This window comes from Melanaphis sacchari, unplaced genomic scaffold (genome assembly GCF_002803265.2).
Source record: "Melanaphis sacchari strain LSU unplaced genomic scaffold, SCAv2.0 Contig4_pilon_pilon, whole genome shotgun sequence".
Taxonomy (NCBI): Eukaryota; Metazoa; Arthropoda; class Insecta; order Hemiptera; family Aphididae; genus Melanaphis; species Melanaphis sacchari.
The window spans coordinates 11,606,826-11,623,431 of record NW_020271335.1 but is presented as its reverse complement, the minus strand read 5'-3'; the positions used below and the strand labels follow the sequence as shown (position 1 = coordinate 11,623,431).

Here is a 16,606-nt window from a genome sequence, read left to right as displayed (position 1 = left end):
ACATTTTTAAAATAATGAAAACAAATTACATAGATTAATGTATCTTGGACATAAAATAATTACAATTCGTACGGTTGTCGACGAGGACGAAAGCGATAGAAGTATAGGTCGGTTGAAATCTTCCTCCTGACGCGGTGTACATATATTTATATGAAATTTGCCGAATTGATAGAGTGACAAAGCTACATAAGCAACTGTGTCGATTTTGTGACCAATTTACAAGTTATGTTAACTTTGAAAACTTACAGACAGGAAATCCTTTTCAGGTAAGTCCGTGTACACGTAAACACCATCTGCGCGAATGAGATAAAGAAAATTTCCTTTATTCTTTTTCCCTCTCTCTACAATAATCCGAAAGCTATTGCGAGTCGATATATGCTCATACTCACGGTGTTGCTGTAAACGAAGTTTGAACAACACAATGTGTAGGTATACTGTATACACATGTATAAACTCAGATATGTCGTTTAAAGAAAAACTTTACTTGTAGTTTATACTCGCTTAGCCGACCAACGTAGTTATATACATATTATTTCCTATATGTTTTTTGTTTTAATCTTTCAATCTAGAGTAAAAATCCATAAAGCGTTGATATTTTGTCTCAAAAAATCAATTACACGTGGGTGCCTATTTAATTGTATTTCTATCATCGTGAACCTGAATATTGAAGTGTATTTTTTCGTGTACCTATTAGTATTTAGGTGTTACATAGGTTTCAATTATATAAATGGTATTATTTTATATGATTATTCTTCACTCTTCACTCTTCACTCTTGAATTAATTATAAATACAATACTTAACAATACACTACACAACTAACATTAGATTTACTATTAAACAAACCATAAACATTTATCATAAGTCGAATGAGTTAGGTATATAATATTTATATTTAGTTTAAACAAACCAAGTAATACGTCAAGTATAACAATGGAAAGAAATCCATCTGAAATTTTGTAGTTACATAATGATAATAATTTCAAAATATTGTTTAAATTTAACAGACATTCAACATGCAGTTATCATCTATATGATCAAGTCTCCTAATTTTAGTACCTAAATATTAACTCACATGTGTTTTCTTTCTATCAAGTTTTTTTTTTATTATATTTTTTTTAAATTTTTGTACAAATTTTCATTTATTTAATTGAGAATTTCAACGTCACAAGGCGCGTTGTACTATAAGTATCTATGGCTAGTTATTTTAGGAGCACCAGCAACAGTACCAACAGTAGTTATATAAGTAAAAGTATGTACAGTTAGAAGAAGCAGTGGTAATAGTAATAGTAGTAAGTAGTACCTAATTATTGTAGTCGAAATTAGAGATAAATAATTATGTATTTAATGGTGGTGGTATGTGAGTATTGTAGAATGCAGTCGTAGTTAGGCAAATACGAATATTTCTACACACCCTGTATATAGTAGTGGTAGTAATTATTTTTCGTTTGATGTTTTTGTTTTTATTTTTAATTTAATTTTTATGATATCGAACACGAGTTGCGTTTTGATCTCCCACCACCTCCACCGCCGCCGCCACCACCGCCATCATCTTTGCCGCTTGCCTTTTTCTGCAGGTGAGCAAGTTGCGCCGGCGTGGGCACCATCGACCCCTGGCCCGAACCGCCGCCGGACGGCAACGATTGTCTTCGCGCCGAGTTCCGCCTCAACGACGGTCCCAGGTCGTACTTGATCTTCGCCTGGTTCAATAGTTCCTTGAACACTTCGCTCACGTTTATGTTGTCTTTTGCAGACGTTTCCACGAAACCGTTTTCCCAGTCCACTTCCACTAAACACGACGTCTCCTCGTACGGTACCTGTCGAAAAAATAACACACGGATGTTGTTTTAGTAAGGTTATATGTCAATACTACAAATTTTTTAAATTTCATAAAATACGAATATTGTTCTAATTTCATCATTTATTTTATTAGCTTAGGATTTGGGATTAGCTCATAACGCACCCGGCACCCATAATTCTAAGGTTAGGTTTGATTTGGTTTGGTATTTCTATTTTCAATATAAACCTGCATCTGACTGTTCACTCCATAATATGACATATTTGACGGTTTTAATATATACGATATCTCGATAATTAATAATTTTATTTCATGGTTTTATTTATTTTATTTAAATGACAGCTATAAGCGATCACTTTACTTATAACTATACGTTGAGGGTATTTGATAAATTGTAGATACAGATGACGGCCTAGCTACAATTTTAAAAGATCTATTTTAAGTTTTACACGTTGAAATATTTTTTTATTTTTTTTTTTTTTATTCATGGTACAGCTTTAAGTACTAAGGTTATTAGGATCACTGTATAATGTAAATCATCGTAATTCATATAATTATATAACCCATTCATTTCGTAGTTATATAATATATTATATAGATATTAAGCTTAGGCATAAAACGATGATACCTGTTGATTTTACTTATATCTGAAAAACTGTACAGTAGATAAGTAGTATGCTCCTTGTATTTAAAAAAAATGTAATTATATTGTTGCAGAACTTTTGCAATTAAATGAAAACGTATTTAATTATCTTACTATGATAATATTGTTATTTTTTATAACTGTTAATTGTCAATGTAATTAAAATTAAATTTAGGCACTGTAACAGCTGTTATATTTAATAATCCAGTATCTGTGTATTTTAATACAAATGACGCAACTAATCCAAAAGGTTTCTTTGATTTATAAATAGCAATGCAAACGAAAAAATACATTATAAAAATGAATGTGCTTGCTGCAATATTTATATATATTATAATCATTAAAATATAACTTTAATAATTATTGATAATTCATATTGTAATGTACATTTAATAAATGTATATTATATTATTTCATATTGAATACATCTACCAACTGCAACAGGTTAATCCGTCCATTAAATTACATCAACTTGTTGCGTAATTGTTACGTAGGTTACTTATTAATTATTGGTCATCGCTATTAATTAATGTATAGTGGTGTCGCGTTGCCTTGTGCAATCCCATATTGTGTTAAATTTATCAAGTTGGGTCATAAGAAGTGTGACTATATTTTAGTGAAAAAAATGATCTCTCTAGTAAACTGAGAAAAAAAATATAACAATCATAACGAAGACTTACTTATACGCACCCTATTCATGACATTATATATACATGTCACGTTCACACCATGTAGTGTACACCGGCTGTTCGTACGGTGAAAAGAAGGAAAACTTACAATTGTGTTTAGCGAATTTCGAGTTGAATGCAAACGAAACAATTTGCATAGAACGTGTATAATGTTTATAATATACCTAAGTACCTACCTATATATTTATGTATACAAACATTTTACTCCGGCCATTGCGTGTATATTTACATTGTATTGTTGGCTGACGGATGTGCAATTTTTTTTATAAAAAGCTCATCTATGAAACTGACACAATATTTACCTACTTATCTAAAGTGTATATTATAGTATTATACGATATTATTACAATGTATAATGTAGTGTTACTCCGCATAACAAGTAGAAAGTTTTAAATGTTTATCAATAGTAAAATAAAAGAAAAAAATATTTTGAAAATGATATGATGTCCATAATATAATAATATAAATGTTTGTCACCCGGCTATAAACTATATACTTTTGAGTAACAAAAAAAAAATAAATACCTCCAGGGTATAAACTAGATCCTATCTGTTACCTAAACGACCTTTAATATTGAAGCATTTTTTCTACTATAGAAAGTGTCTATTAACATAGGAAAAAATGCATAGGTAAAAGTAAAATCTACACTTCTGAATAAAATGTCTATTAAGTTGAATTCAATGTTTCATTTTTTTTTAAATATTTAAGAACGCGTTTTTTATGAATACGTTTGACAACCACGAAGACTAGACATGTCTATTCTTTAAAGAAATAATCTAAATAGGTAACATACATTTAAGTGCTTTTAACTTATTATAACATTGATAGGTGCGTTTATTTTCTAATACTCAGATCGATAGAAATTTTAAAGTTTTATTTAAATTTAAATGGTTATATTGCTCAGAGTCGTACCTACTAATATCGTTGCTGTAGTTGACTAACATACGATTATTTATTATTTTTGATATTATTAAAAAAAAAAAAATCAATATGGTCTAACCGTGGTATACGTTATCGCTTATATGGTTATTATTAAGTGGGCCACTGGTTTTAAATTTTTGAGTACCTATACTTAAAAAATGTTTAAGCACCTAATACGTGAAATGTGCGAATATAGAGTGTAACACAATATATGACGAAAAAAGGTAACACGCTTAGGTTTGTAGGTAAGTTTAATATTGAAATATCAAATAGCGGCGCGTATTGTATATTTAATGAAAATAATACGATGGTGGTACTTGCAGGTGTGTAATATACTTATTACTTATATTTTTCAATTTTATGAAACGTTTGAGGGCCACATGAAATATAAGTGGTCATCATTACATCGTAAACGCCGATTCAAATAAAATACTATTTCTTTGTTGTCAATAATCGTCGTCTAAAAAAAAACATGTTGCGTAAATGATAAGTATATATTTACGCACTATAGCACTGAGAATTTTGAAAATTGAAAACATAACATAAATTTTATAGTATAGGTATACTTAGTTATAACACACAAATACAAAGCGGATAAGGCAATTAAAAATTGGAATGTAGATACTTTTTAGATCAAGATTTAGATATTATTTCTATGATTTTAAACTTCTTTAATTGTATTTCTCTTGACTTTGTCGTTACTGTTTAATTTTAACAGATTTATTATTGATAAACATATTGATACGTTAACTAACAACAGTATTAATTAATTTTGATGTTTTTAAAATAAATTCTAACTTTCTACAAAAAATTACTTTATACATATTGTGTATTGTGTGTATTATATATATATAATATATTTAGTAATACATACTTGTAATACTGCTAGTTATAAATATTTTTGTGATTTCATGACTATTTATACTAATTATTAGTTACAGATTGTTTATTTTTTTCTAAAGAACCAAAAATAAACATTATAAGGGTCACTTTTATTTGTATTAGAGTCGTCCACCTAGGTACCTAAATGACAGCTTTTTTGGCGACGCAGCTTGTTCATAATTAAATACCATAAGTACATGTACAGTTATAGACGATTAGAACAGTTATGTACTTGTGTGGTTTACGTAAACCTATACCAGCAAAATAAATATACTAATCTTAAAGACAATATTTCATTTCCAAACAATAATCATATTATTAATATGGTTCATTATTCCGGCGAGAGATGATTTTAAATCGGTTTGAACAAACTGATTTTTCGATATTTTGAACCACTAAATTCCATTGAATGTAATTATGTATTTATTGGGTAGGTACACAAGTTTCTTGCGAATTTTGGTTAACGAATACCTATTATACCTAAAATATTATCGGCTGCAATTCATCGTTTATCAACACCAGAAACGATAAGTCGGGTTGCAACTCACCCTTAGCCAAATAATCACAATAAAGCAATGTTCACTGATGCGTTATTCCACAATATTTATTTACAATACACATTTAACACCCACCCTTCCCTTTTCACCCTCCCACGGTTATGGTCATCTCCAGATACAATACAATCATGCCACAGCGTATGTTATCATTTAATCAAGTGCAGGTATGTTTATACATTAAAAGAACAAAAAAAAAAAAAATATAGAAAAACAATAGACATAGAAGTCCTTGCATGCATTACAGTACACATATTTTATATTTTGTCAAAAATCTAAAATGTATGCACATTTCATATTTACAAAGATTTACGAAATCGCTATTTTATTAACTGTTTTACATTCCAACATCTATTCGTCAATATCATTCGTATGCACATAAACATTATACGTACGTACGAATATAATGTATGTATATTTACGAAATATCACGGCGTAAATTGCATTGACAGTCTGCGTACGATTCATAAACTGAAGAATATATTATGACTATGAGCTACTTCTGTAGATATAATGATATTTCCATTAAAAATATTGTTGAAACCACATTATTATATTATAGATAATTTTGTTTTCAGATCTAGCAAATTTAAATAATGGTCCACGTGTAGTTATAATACTATGTATATGTGTTTGAACAAATTAAGACATAGTCGAATGTCAGTTGTATATATTATCCGTAAATTATGTAAATTCCAATTAAATTTTCTCAGAGGTGATGAATATTGTATTTATATATATTTTATAATGATATTTATATTGTGCGTTATGCTTACATGATGGGAATGCGATTCACGATTTTTTTTAATAAATTTTATCGAGGAAGCTGAACTGTAATGAATTCAAATATATACAACAATTTGTAAAACGTATATATAAATGCATAATACGTCTTTTTGTTGATATTTATTTTTCGTATTTCAGTAAAAGACTTGTAGTTGTAATGCTGATGGCATGCTATTGAGGAATAAAATAAATTCGAGTGCTACGAATCACAAATTGACATAGATTTAACATCAAAAAACATTTAATAATAATATTTTAACGATTTTAATGATCATGTTGCATATATAAATATATTTGAACCTTAAGTATTAACATTTAAAAAATAATTATTAAATAATTTACTAATTTTTATGATTTTGACAAATTATGTTAAAACATGAACTTCAAACTCTAAAAAAAATAAATGTGACTGTATTTTTGATGATCCTAAATTGATGTAAGAAAAACTTTTAGAAATGATCTTGAACCTATTCAATTCCTAACTTTGACATAGAAATAAAAATGATATAAAAATAAATCAAAAATGATTTTTACTAAAGTCAGTTATTTTAAAAAGACCTAAAGTATTTTTAAAATTATTTAATGTGTATTAAAATCTGTAATTTGTCAAACTGAGATTGAGTAAATATTCTCGTATTTTGTTAATTTATTAAAATTTCCAAAGTACTGGTAATTTTTTTTCTTTTATTATCCTAAGGTTTTGACTGTGTAACAACTTTAAATTCATTTTTTAATATGAGAAATCTTTTAAGATTTATAGTTTTCTTTGAAAAAAAAATTATAACCTAAGCATAAATTATATTATGTTTTATAAGTTTTAAGATCGAATCATTTTTAATCATGAATCATGTATAAATAAAAAAATTAAAAAACAGTTAAAGTAAGTGGATATCATTCTAGCTACTGTACAGTAGGTGTTGAGTGGGTCGCTGAAATAGATGTGTCAAATATGAATTTAATGATATATCATTGTATATGAAAAATGATTTTGAGTAGACACTATATGTCAGCCTACATTATTAAGTAAATTTTATTATTCTCATTATTGGTATTATGGTATTGATTTGATTTTTTCTAAAATCATTGAGTTTATGATATTAATATTTAATTATTATACTAGTTATATTAACATTTGAGTCAATACCACCTTACCGTAAATAGTGTGAATAGGTCAGTAGTATAAATAAGTAATATCTTAAAATTAATCTACACATATTTTAAAAATTTTATTGTGCACCTATATTCAAATTTATAATATACATTAATATTTCTTATTCTCATAAATAATGTTTTTGAATTAAAAAAAAAAATAAAGAATATTGTTTTTATAGTTTAGACATGGAATTTCATCCACATTTGAACTTGAATGTCTATAAAAAAAATTATGTTTTTATTTTTGGTTTCAGAATAAACTTTTTATAGAGAATTTTGTATTAAAATCTTAAACTTAAGCTGTAAAAATTTAATATTTTATAATTTTTCAAATGTTAGATAATTTGAGAACTTTCCTTATTTTGACAAATTTTGTCAACATTTAAAACTTAAATGTTTATAAAAATAAATTGTGTCTATGTATTTTACATATTTTTATATAGCTATAAGAACAACTTATACGGAATTTTGTAATACATTTTAAAGCTTTTTACCATATGAATTTTTTTCCAAAATTTAAATAAATAAAATTCACAAAAATTTCCAATTTTAAATATCTATAGAAAACTCAAAAAATATTTTGAATATATTATCATGTATAGAAAAAAATCAAATAAATATTTGTTAAAAATTTCAAGTATCTATATAAGGTTTTCCAATTATCAAGAAAAGTACTGGAAGTTTTTTACTTTTGAATTTCCAAAATACCAAATAGATTCAATTTTCTATTAGAAACAACCCACAAAGTTGAATACTGAAGCATTTTTACTGCCTTAAAAAGTGATAGCAGACACAAAGAAAATAAACAGAACATTGTAAAATTAATACATTCATCGGTTCACTCTGAATTTAAAATGTAAATTCTATCACTTAAGTATCAGCACCTATCTAATTTAAAATCACTTTTTAATCTCTTAATCTCTTGAGTTTTAATTTAAAATGAATAATCAATAGAATAATGAGTTTTATTAATCGGGTTTGATTTAGTTGTGATTAAGCATCTATGGGCGTTTTATCTCTCATTTATATTTTAAATGTCTGAGATGTAAATGAACATTATTGTGAATAATCCGTTATCTCTATTGTCGTGCCACCCGATCATTATTCATTAGTCTACACGATACATGTTGTGTGGGTGTCTAGGAAATAAACTTATTTACGTCTGACTTCACAAACGTTAGTGTTTATCAAAAACTATTTATTTCACGAAAACGTTGCGTATAAGTGTATAACATTCATCATTTTATGTTACCAGGAATGTCCCTATTTAAATTGCGTAAACATATTAAGATTCGCATAAGTACCTATAACATTCTTAGGTCATGAAATTTTCATATTTTTCGTTCTAGAATATACTTAGTGCAATTTTAATGATATAAAAAAACAAAATAAGTGCAGAAAGCTTATACAACTGAGCATTTATTTGGATATTAAATATTAATATAATCTCCAAAACTTGGCGAGATTTCTTACACATACCTACGGGTCACATAATATACCAGTTTAATATTAGAAACCTATTATAAATTTATTATTATAAATATTGACTTGGTCGTTGAATTCATACGTTATCAACACACACCTATATTTTTGTGCTTGTGCAGGAAATGGCAATATAAAAAATAAATTATTAAGACATAATATACAAGTTTATTATATATTAAAATATGTGTAAGAATTTTGTGTACCTACGCTTAAAACAGTTTTTATGTACCAACCTATATACTTGTTATATTAAACTAAAATTGAATAAGATCATATTGTCGCGCTAAGCGGTTTTATCAAAATAGTACTCTCGTTTATTTGAGCTCGTTAATAAGCGTCGAATTTTGCGGTGGTTTATTATAAAATAGCTGTGCATTTCTAAACAGTCGCTTAATAGGATATTTTATTTCATCGCCTCGCTAATACAACTGCAGCAAACTTTATTGCAAAGTGAGTAGGTGTAAGTGTCGTTTCTGTAGATTGTAACATAAATGTTAAGTGCATTCATAATAACAATATTAAATATTATATATAGACAATGTCTATTAGACAAGTCTATAACAGGTACCGTATAATTATATTGTGCATAAATGTGGCATCCACAAAGTAAAATCGATAATGTTCTATATCGTACATTTTATCGAATTCCCTACTTGTAGGACAGCCATTTCGCATGAAATGGAAAAAATAAATATATTTTACCTTTTTGATTGTATAGTTATTTGAGACTCTGTAAGGTTATCGATTAGGATTCGGAATAAATTCGTAATAAAAAACAAAATGCATTATATATTTACCTATTTAGCATTTTTTGAGCTAGACGATGTTCATTGATATGTAATAGGTACTCATAGTGTATTTTGTTTAAGTTCTGTATTATACTGAAAAGTTTCGCATTTTAAACATCCAATAGTTTATGAAATGATTGATTCCATGGGGGCATTGCGTATATATTGTAACGTCACCGATTTTATTCTTTTTTTCATCCCGAGAATAAATAGTATTAATTATTATGTAGGTATTTATGTACTTATTACTTGCGTCTAATCGTAAATATACTTAGGTGCATTGCGACCGCGGGGGTTGGCATTTAAAAAAAATAAAAATCAATTATACACAATTATTTAAGTAAACACCTGTTATGCGTTATTAGAATTATTCAATATTTAAACTATTCCAATCGAATCTTTTAACGGTAATTATGTGTGAAATAATTTTTATAAAAATTAAAACTAAATATGTAAAGAAATATGTGCAAGAATAATTCAAGAAATATAATATATTTATATAAAAAAAAAGTTATATTTAAAAAAAAAAATGTTTAAAAGCTTTAAAACATTTATGGTAGATGTATTTTTCTCGGTTTTATGTATCGATCCGCAGTTTATCAAATGATATAAAACTTGTTCGAATCTGAGTTTTTTACTGGAACTATACGACCTCGACTAATTATAACGTTTACATTAGTACTATAAATTATCATGTGACTAGTGTATCTAAATAAAAAGTGGTATCTAAACCGTTTTCCCGTATTTACAGGTACATGTTGCGCTACTGTATAAAATCAAATTTGATCGTTCTGAAAATGATTAGATTATCTACTTGTATTGTTTCTATATCTTTTTTTATTCAGTTCGCAAACAGTTATATCATGATAAAAAGTTTATGGCTTAAAATTGTTGATGAAAAAAATGTGAACTTATTAAAACCGGGCCCGAAAAGCTAAAGTAAATGGAGTTAATATGAGAAATTAGAGTGAGATTTGATCATATATTCAAATGGTAAATATCTGAAAGGTTTTAAACTCGAAAATTATTCAAATTTTTGTTTGCCTAGTGGAGAGAGAAAAAGCTATTTATTTTATAATGATGAGTGTTTTTATTTGTTATGTGAAAAGTGTTGCTTTTAAAAAAAAATACACTTTAAGTTTTATTATGTAGTGTTTTTATAATTTTAAAATTTATCAGTATTTTATTAAAAAAAAAAGTTTAAGGCTGAACCATTTTTATAACTGAATTTAGTAATTTTTCATTGTTTACAAAATAAGAGGTTATAGAGAATTAAGAATATTTCGTCAGTTATATTTAATTTAGAACTTAATTTATTATTGTTAATAACTTTATTACTAATAAGTAATAACTATTCATAGTTTTGCTATTGAGTAAATAATATCAATGGTTGTTTTTTCTACTCTTATCTTTTGTGTTGATGTGTTATAATATTGTAATTATTTGAATTATTTTTTCAAATTGACTTTTTTTAATTTGTATTATATTTTATAGATTGTAAATATTTTTAATGAAAAACAATAGAATTTTTATACGTAATACGATTTTTAATTTCTTACATATTTAATGATTTAAATTCTTTAAAATTTTGAGCAGAACGATAAATTAATTGATTTTATTGATTTTAGAATGATATCTGTTTCTTTTTTTGTGTCTATATACACGAGATACGTAGACAATAAAATGCTTTAAATTTAAAATACATAAACTCAATTTATTTTTAGAAATTTTGACAAAATTCCCCAAAATCAAGAAAATTTTCAAATTGTTTTGTAGGTAAAAATTTATAAAATATAGAATTTTTATAACTAATAAGCTTGAGAATTCAATACAAAGTTCCTCATAAATATCTTATACTTAAATCGAAAATTTTAAGAAAAAATAGACCTATAGAAATTTTAACTTCAGATTTAAACAAAATTCCATCTTTAAACTATGAATTTAACGTTATTAATTATTTTGTTTTAATCCAAAAATATTATTTTTAAGGCTATGACAATTTTAGTGTATTATTAAATTTTAAACACACAATTATATTTTCAAATGAAATGTTTTTAGTAAATATTAAATAAACTTATACTGTGATATTGGTAGTAAAATAAAATTAGTTTAATAGCAAACTCAAAAAACCTAATATGAAATATACTTAGCGATAAAGGCTGATAGACCGTATCTGCTCAGAATGGTTTTTCGTATACAGTGATATACCATTGATTTCAAATTCAACATCCATCACAATTCACATTGATTAACTCGACACTTATAGTACTGCAAAGTGGTATCCAATTTTCACTTTTTTTTATCTTGCGTTCACATTTTTTAAACTTATTCTAAAAATCACTTATTAATATACTTTTTAAAGTATTGATTATAAGTTATTATTATTTGTAACGATTCGGATCATAGGTATTTTGGTATTTCTATTGTTTATTTAAGTTACAATAAAAAATACTTTTATCATTTCCAATTTTAAATTACTATGCATTTTCATAAACCATGGTCTTCGAAGACTGAAAGTGTTATATTGTTTGTGTGTAAGAGTTTTGAATTTTTGTATCAATACTGTATATATTTGTTTTTCTTTGCTTACTTTTTAAACTGATATTTATAAACCATAATATTATTTATGTATTAAAACTTAAAGGATATAGAACCTGTCATACGACCACCAAGCAAACAGTCCAAATAAGTGGGTTCGCATACTGCGTGGAACGTGCACTTGAAACGAATCGTTTACTATGTATTTTAAGGAAACTTAGTCCGAACAAAAACAACAAACGTGATCGTGTTTTTTGCCGAAGGGCGTGGTGGTGATGAGTTTTATGTATTAAATTTTACGTGAAATAATAAACTTAAGATATCTATAGACTATATATTTGTGTATGATAGGTTTGGGTGGTTTAGATAGCCATTAATTAAAAAAGAAAATATCGACTTGGGATATTTGATGTGAGTAAATTTATTCATTTAGATCAAATTATGTAGGTATTACTTTTTTTTTATCTTATGTCTAATAATTTTAATTTTATTCATTCTAATGAAAAAAAATTATTCTATAGCTTAGTTTTATAAAATAAAAGATAAAAGATAAATTATGTTAGCTGTTATGATTATTAATAACTCACAAAATTTTGAATTTCACTAAGGAATGTATCAACTTATTTTTATTTTTAATGAATTATAAAACTTATAATAATATAAATTCTGCATAGGTCAAGTTGATAATATTTTGTCCTATTTTCCTTGAAGTACTCGTATTATTTAAAATACATTTTACTTTGAAAATAAATTGATTGAATTCTATGAGTTCTTAGTATAGTTAGTATATTATTCGATTCAGCTTTCTTTCAAACTTTTCATTGGTATAAAATGTATATACATTATCTCAAAATAAATTAAAAATTGGTAAGCTTCTATGAAGAATATATAGGTATAAAAAGAACAGTTGTAATAAGTCATACATTCTTTAAAATTTTGCTTTAGAATAGTGCCAGTATATTAATCATTTTAGAGAAATAACTTTTCATCACCCAAAACATTAGTTTCTATCTAAGGTCACAGATTTTCTAAGTTAACAGTAGAATACAATCAATTATAACGATTTAAGCCTCTTCTGATGGTTATTAAATAATTTCCAAAAATATTTTATGCGATTTGAATTACATTTATTTTAAAATATATTAAAATATAGTTTTTATACAGATTCAATCTTCTTATTAAACACTATTTTGAAGCATTTCTTAAAGAGTTAGTTTTATACCTACTATATACATACCACACTTATCAAAAATTCAGTCACCTATAACAGTGAAACGAAATTCCAATAAGACATATATTTATTTTTTGTACTGTCGTGATCATAATTAATGAAAAAGTAAGTTTAAAAATGCTGATTTGATTAGATAGGTATCCAGTATACGTAGTTCTATAAATATTTTGGTTTAATTTTAATTCAAAATTTATAAAGCATAAAATAAAGCAAGATTACATCTTAACTATTAAGTATTACCAAATTGTACAATAAAGTATATTATTATTTTTTAGTTGAAATCATTTATAATTAAAAAATAATATAATATAATATTATAATATATTATTCTTTATTAGTATATTACATGATTTTTTTTAAAAACAAATAATTTATATTTATAAATATATTCATTTTAATGTTTAATTTAGTTAAATATTTATATTGTATTGTACTTTTTTTGTTTGTTAAAAAAAAATTTATGTATATATATATATATATATATAATACCTACTTAAAATATTGTTTCGTGAATAATTATTGATAAAGGTTTAATTTTTTACTTTAATTTACGGATGAATAATTTAAAATAAATTGTAGTATATTTTATTAAAATTACAAATGTTTTTGAAAAATACGACGACTCATTTACTAAACAGTTTTAGTCATCGATTTCGCTCGAAATTTCGCTAAAATCGTGCCAATTTCGAGTAGTTTGCTAGATTAAGAATGATTATATTTATTATTTAATTATAAATTATATATCGCATGTTAATGTTAATTAAGTTATATTAATAAATTTATTTTAGTAAATGAGAAATACCCAAGAAGTTTTGGGCAATACGGTTTGTTGGAAAAGTTTATTTCTAACAAAAATCAGAAGACTTAATAAGAAAACTAATATTGTAGATGTTTCCTCTCTTTACTATTGATCTAATCAAAAAGAGCATTTTAGTGAATTTAAAGCAGACATGATTAGAGATCTGATCGTGAATTAAGAGGATATATTAGGTTTTCTAGAACCATAAGTAGACCCGGATTATGGGATGGCGACTAATTGGACAGTTGTTCAGAGCCCCATACAATAATAAGAAGACCCCCCGCAAATATTTTATTACCTTAGGTTAATTGTTTCATACAAATTTAATCATTTAATTTAAACTATAAGTAAAATATCGTTAAAAATTTAAGTAAAAGATAAATTATTGGATTTTACACATTTAAAATTTTGAAAAACAACTAAAACTGTAAAGCTGTTAATATTTCTTATTATTTTTAGAGGTAATTTTTATTTATATCTACGGTATATATATATATATATTGTTATAATTATGTAACAGTTATAAAAATAATAAAAGTTTTTAATTCAGTTAGACTATGGCTGACAATCTAATTTGTCATGGACTACATCGGCCATGTCAAAATCAGCGATTTTATGACGTGCTATGAATATAAAAATGCTGAAAACCCAAACACAAATGCGTAACACGATGTAATCATAAAACACAAATTAAATAAATAAAAACACAAAAATCCTTTTAACATGAACTGAATTGTATTATAACGTAGAAAAAGTTAATGGAAAACCTAGTTTGGTTTGTTAAAATTTTAAAACACAATACAAATAATCCTTTTTCAATAATTATATAATTTATTATATACAGTAAATAAACCCACATAATTAAATAATTTTATTTATTTAATTATTATTGTATTGTATAGATAAACAAACATGAGTATATGCTATTTATGTGATTTTATTTTAGTTGAATACTTATGCAGCACAATAAGTGCAAGTAGTATAACTTGTTCTAAAAATAATTTTTACCTTTTAGTAGCTCCAATCCGAATTTAAACTATTAAAATGTATTAGCAACCTTTGAATATTAATACTATATTATTAATATTTATATTTTACTTATATACTTTATATATAATAGGTATTTGGTACCAAGTAAATTATAAAATACATATTTTATATTAATATTTTCTATTTACTTAAACTAAACTGAATATCAACATTAAATGGTAAAATATTCTTTCTGCGTTCAAAATATTTGATTATTATAATAATTAATAGGTTTGTTTTTATTATTACTTTACAGAATTCAAAATTGTGAAGTATAAAAAATGTACACTACACCATATGGATGAAAAAACGCATACATTTTAAAAATTCGATTTATAATTGATAAAAAAGTTAAAACTTGAGGATTATTATTATTTTTTAATTATCTATAAAATAACGACAAAATTCCATTATTTGATCAACGTATTAAATCATTCACATACATTTTTGAATTAAAACCGTGACGTGAATTCAGTCATATATTCAGTACTGCTTATAGTAGTAAGTATTATGTTGATATGATATTGATCTTTTTAAATTATATTAATATATATATATGTGTGTATAATTAATGTTCATATAACTCAAGTATACGTCTGGCGTTTAGTGTTCATGAGTAGCGGTTTTACGTAAACTATAATATACGTTTGATACTAAATTGTGGGATGTAAAGCAATTTGAATGTATAAGTTATTTTCTCGAATTTATTAGAGTATTTTAATTACGCGAGTATTTATTTCTAATGACATTTCTCGTTAAATACTCGGTTTGTTCATGTAATAAGAGCTTTATTATAACATATTAATTGAAAAAAACAAAATGGTTATCGATATTTTGATTAGATTTGATTTGAAGGTCACTGTCATTATTACACTATTATACTTCTCGTGTCTATAGTATATTTAATGTAGAATATAGGTTAGGTAATATACTTTGAAAATTATCACCGATTTAATAGCCATAAATAAATATAAAAAATACACAACTTTAACCTTTCTATCAGCTATTTGGTAGCTTTCGTTTATACAAAAATCCTCCGTTATTTAAATGCTCCTTTTGTGAATACAATTTGAAAATCAAATTGTAAATAATTATATTAATTAAATACATTTAACATACATAAATGTTTTATTATATTGTATTATGAAATAATATCGTCGTTGACACGATAACATTTTTTACGTACCAAATGTATGATTTTGAGGTATTGCAGATATCTAAGGATTCAGAATAAAAAAAATTATAGTTTAATGATATTTCCATAGGAGATATTGTCCATCTTCATAGCAGAGATAATAAAAAATAATAAATGA

General features: G+C 25.3%; 1 protein-coding gene across 1 annotated transcript in view; it reads right to left on the bottom strand.

Moving 5' to 3' along the window:
- LOC112598716 (ras-related protein Rap-2b-like) overlaps positions 1-16,606 on the bottom strand; it is a 91,854-nt gene continuing 75,248 nt past the window's right edge. Inside the window, exon 4 of the mRNA XM_025345280.1 lies at positions 1-1,815. Coding sequence (XP_025201065.1) covers positions 1,480-1,815 — 336 coding nt within the window. The 3' untranslated portion in view covers positions 1-1,479. The remainder of the gene's footprint in view (positions 1,816-16,606) is intronic.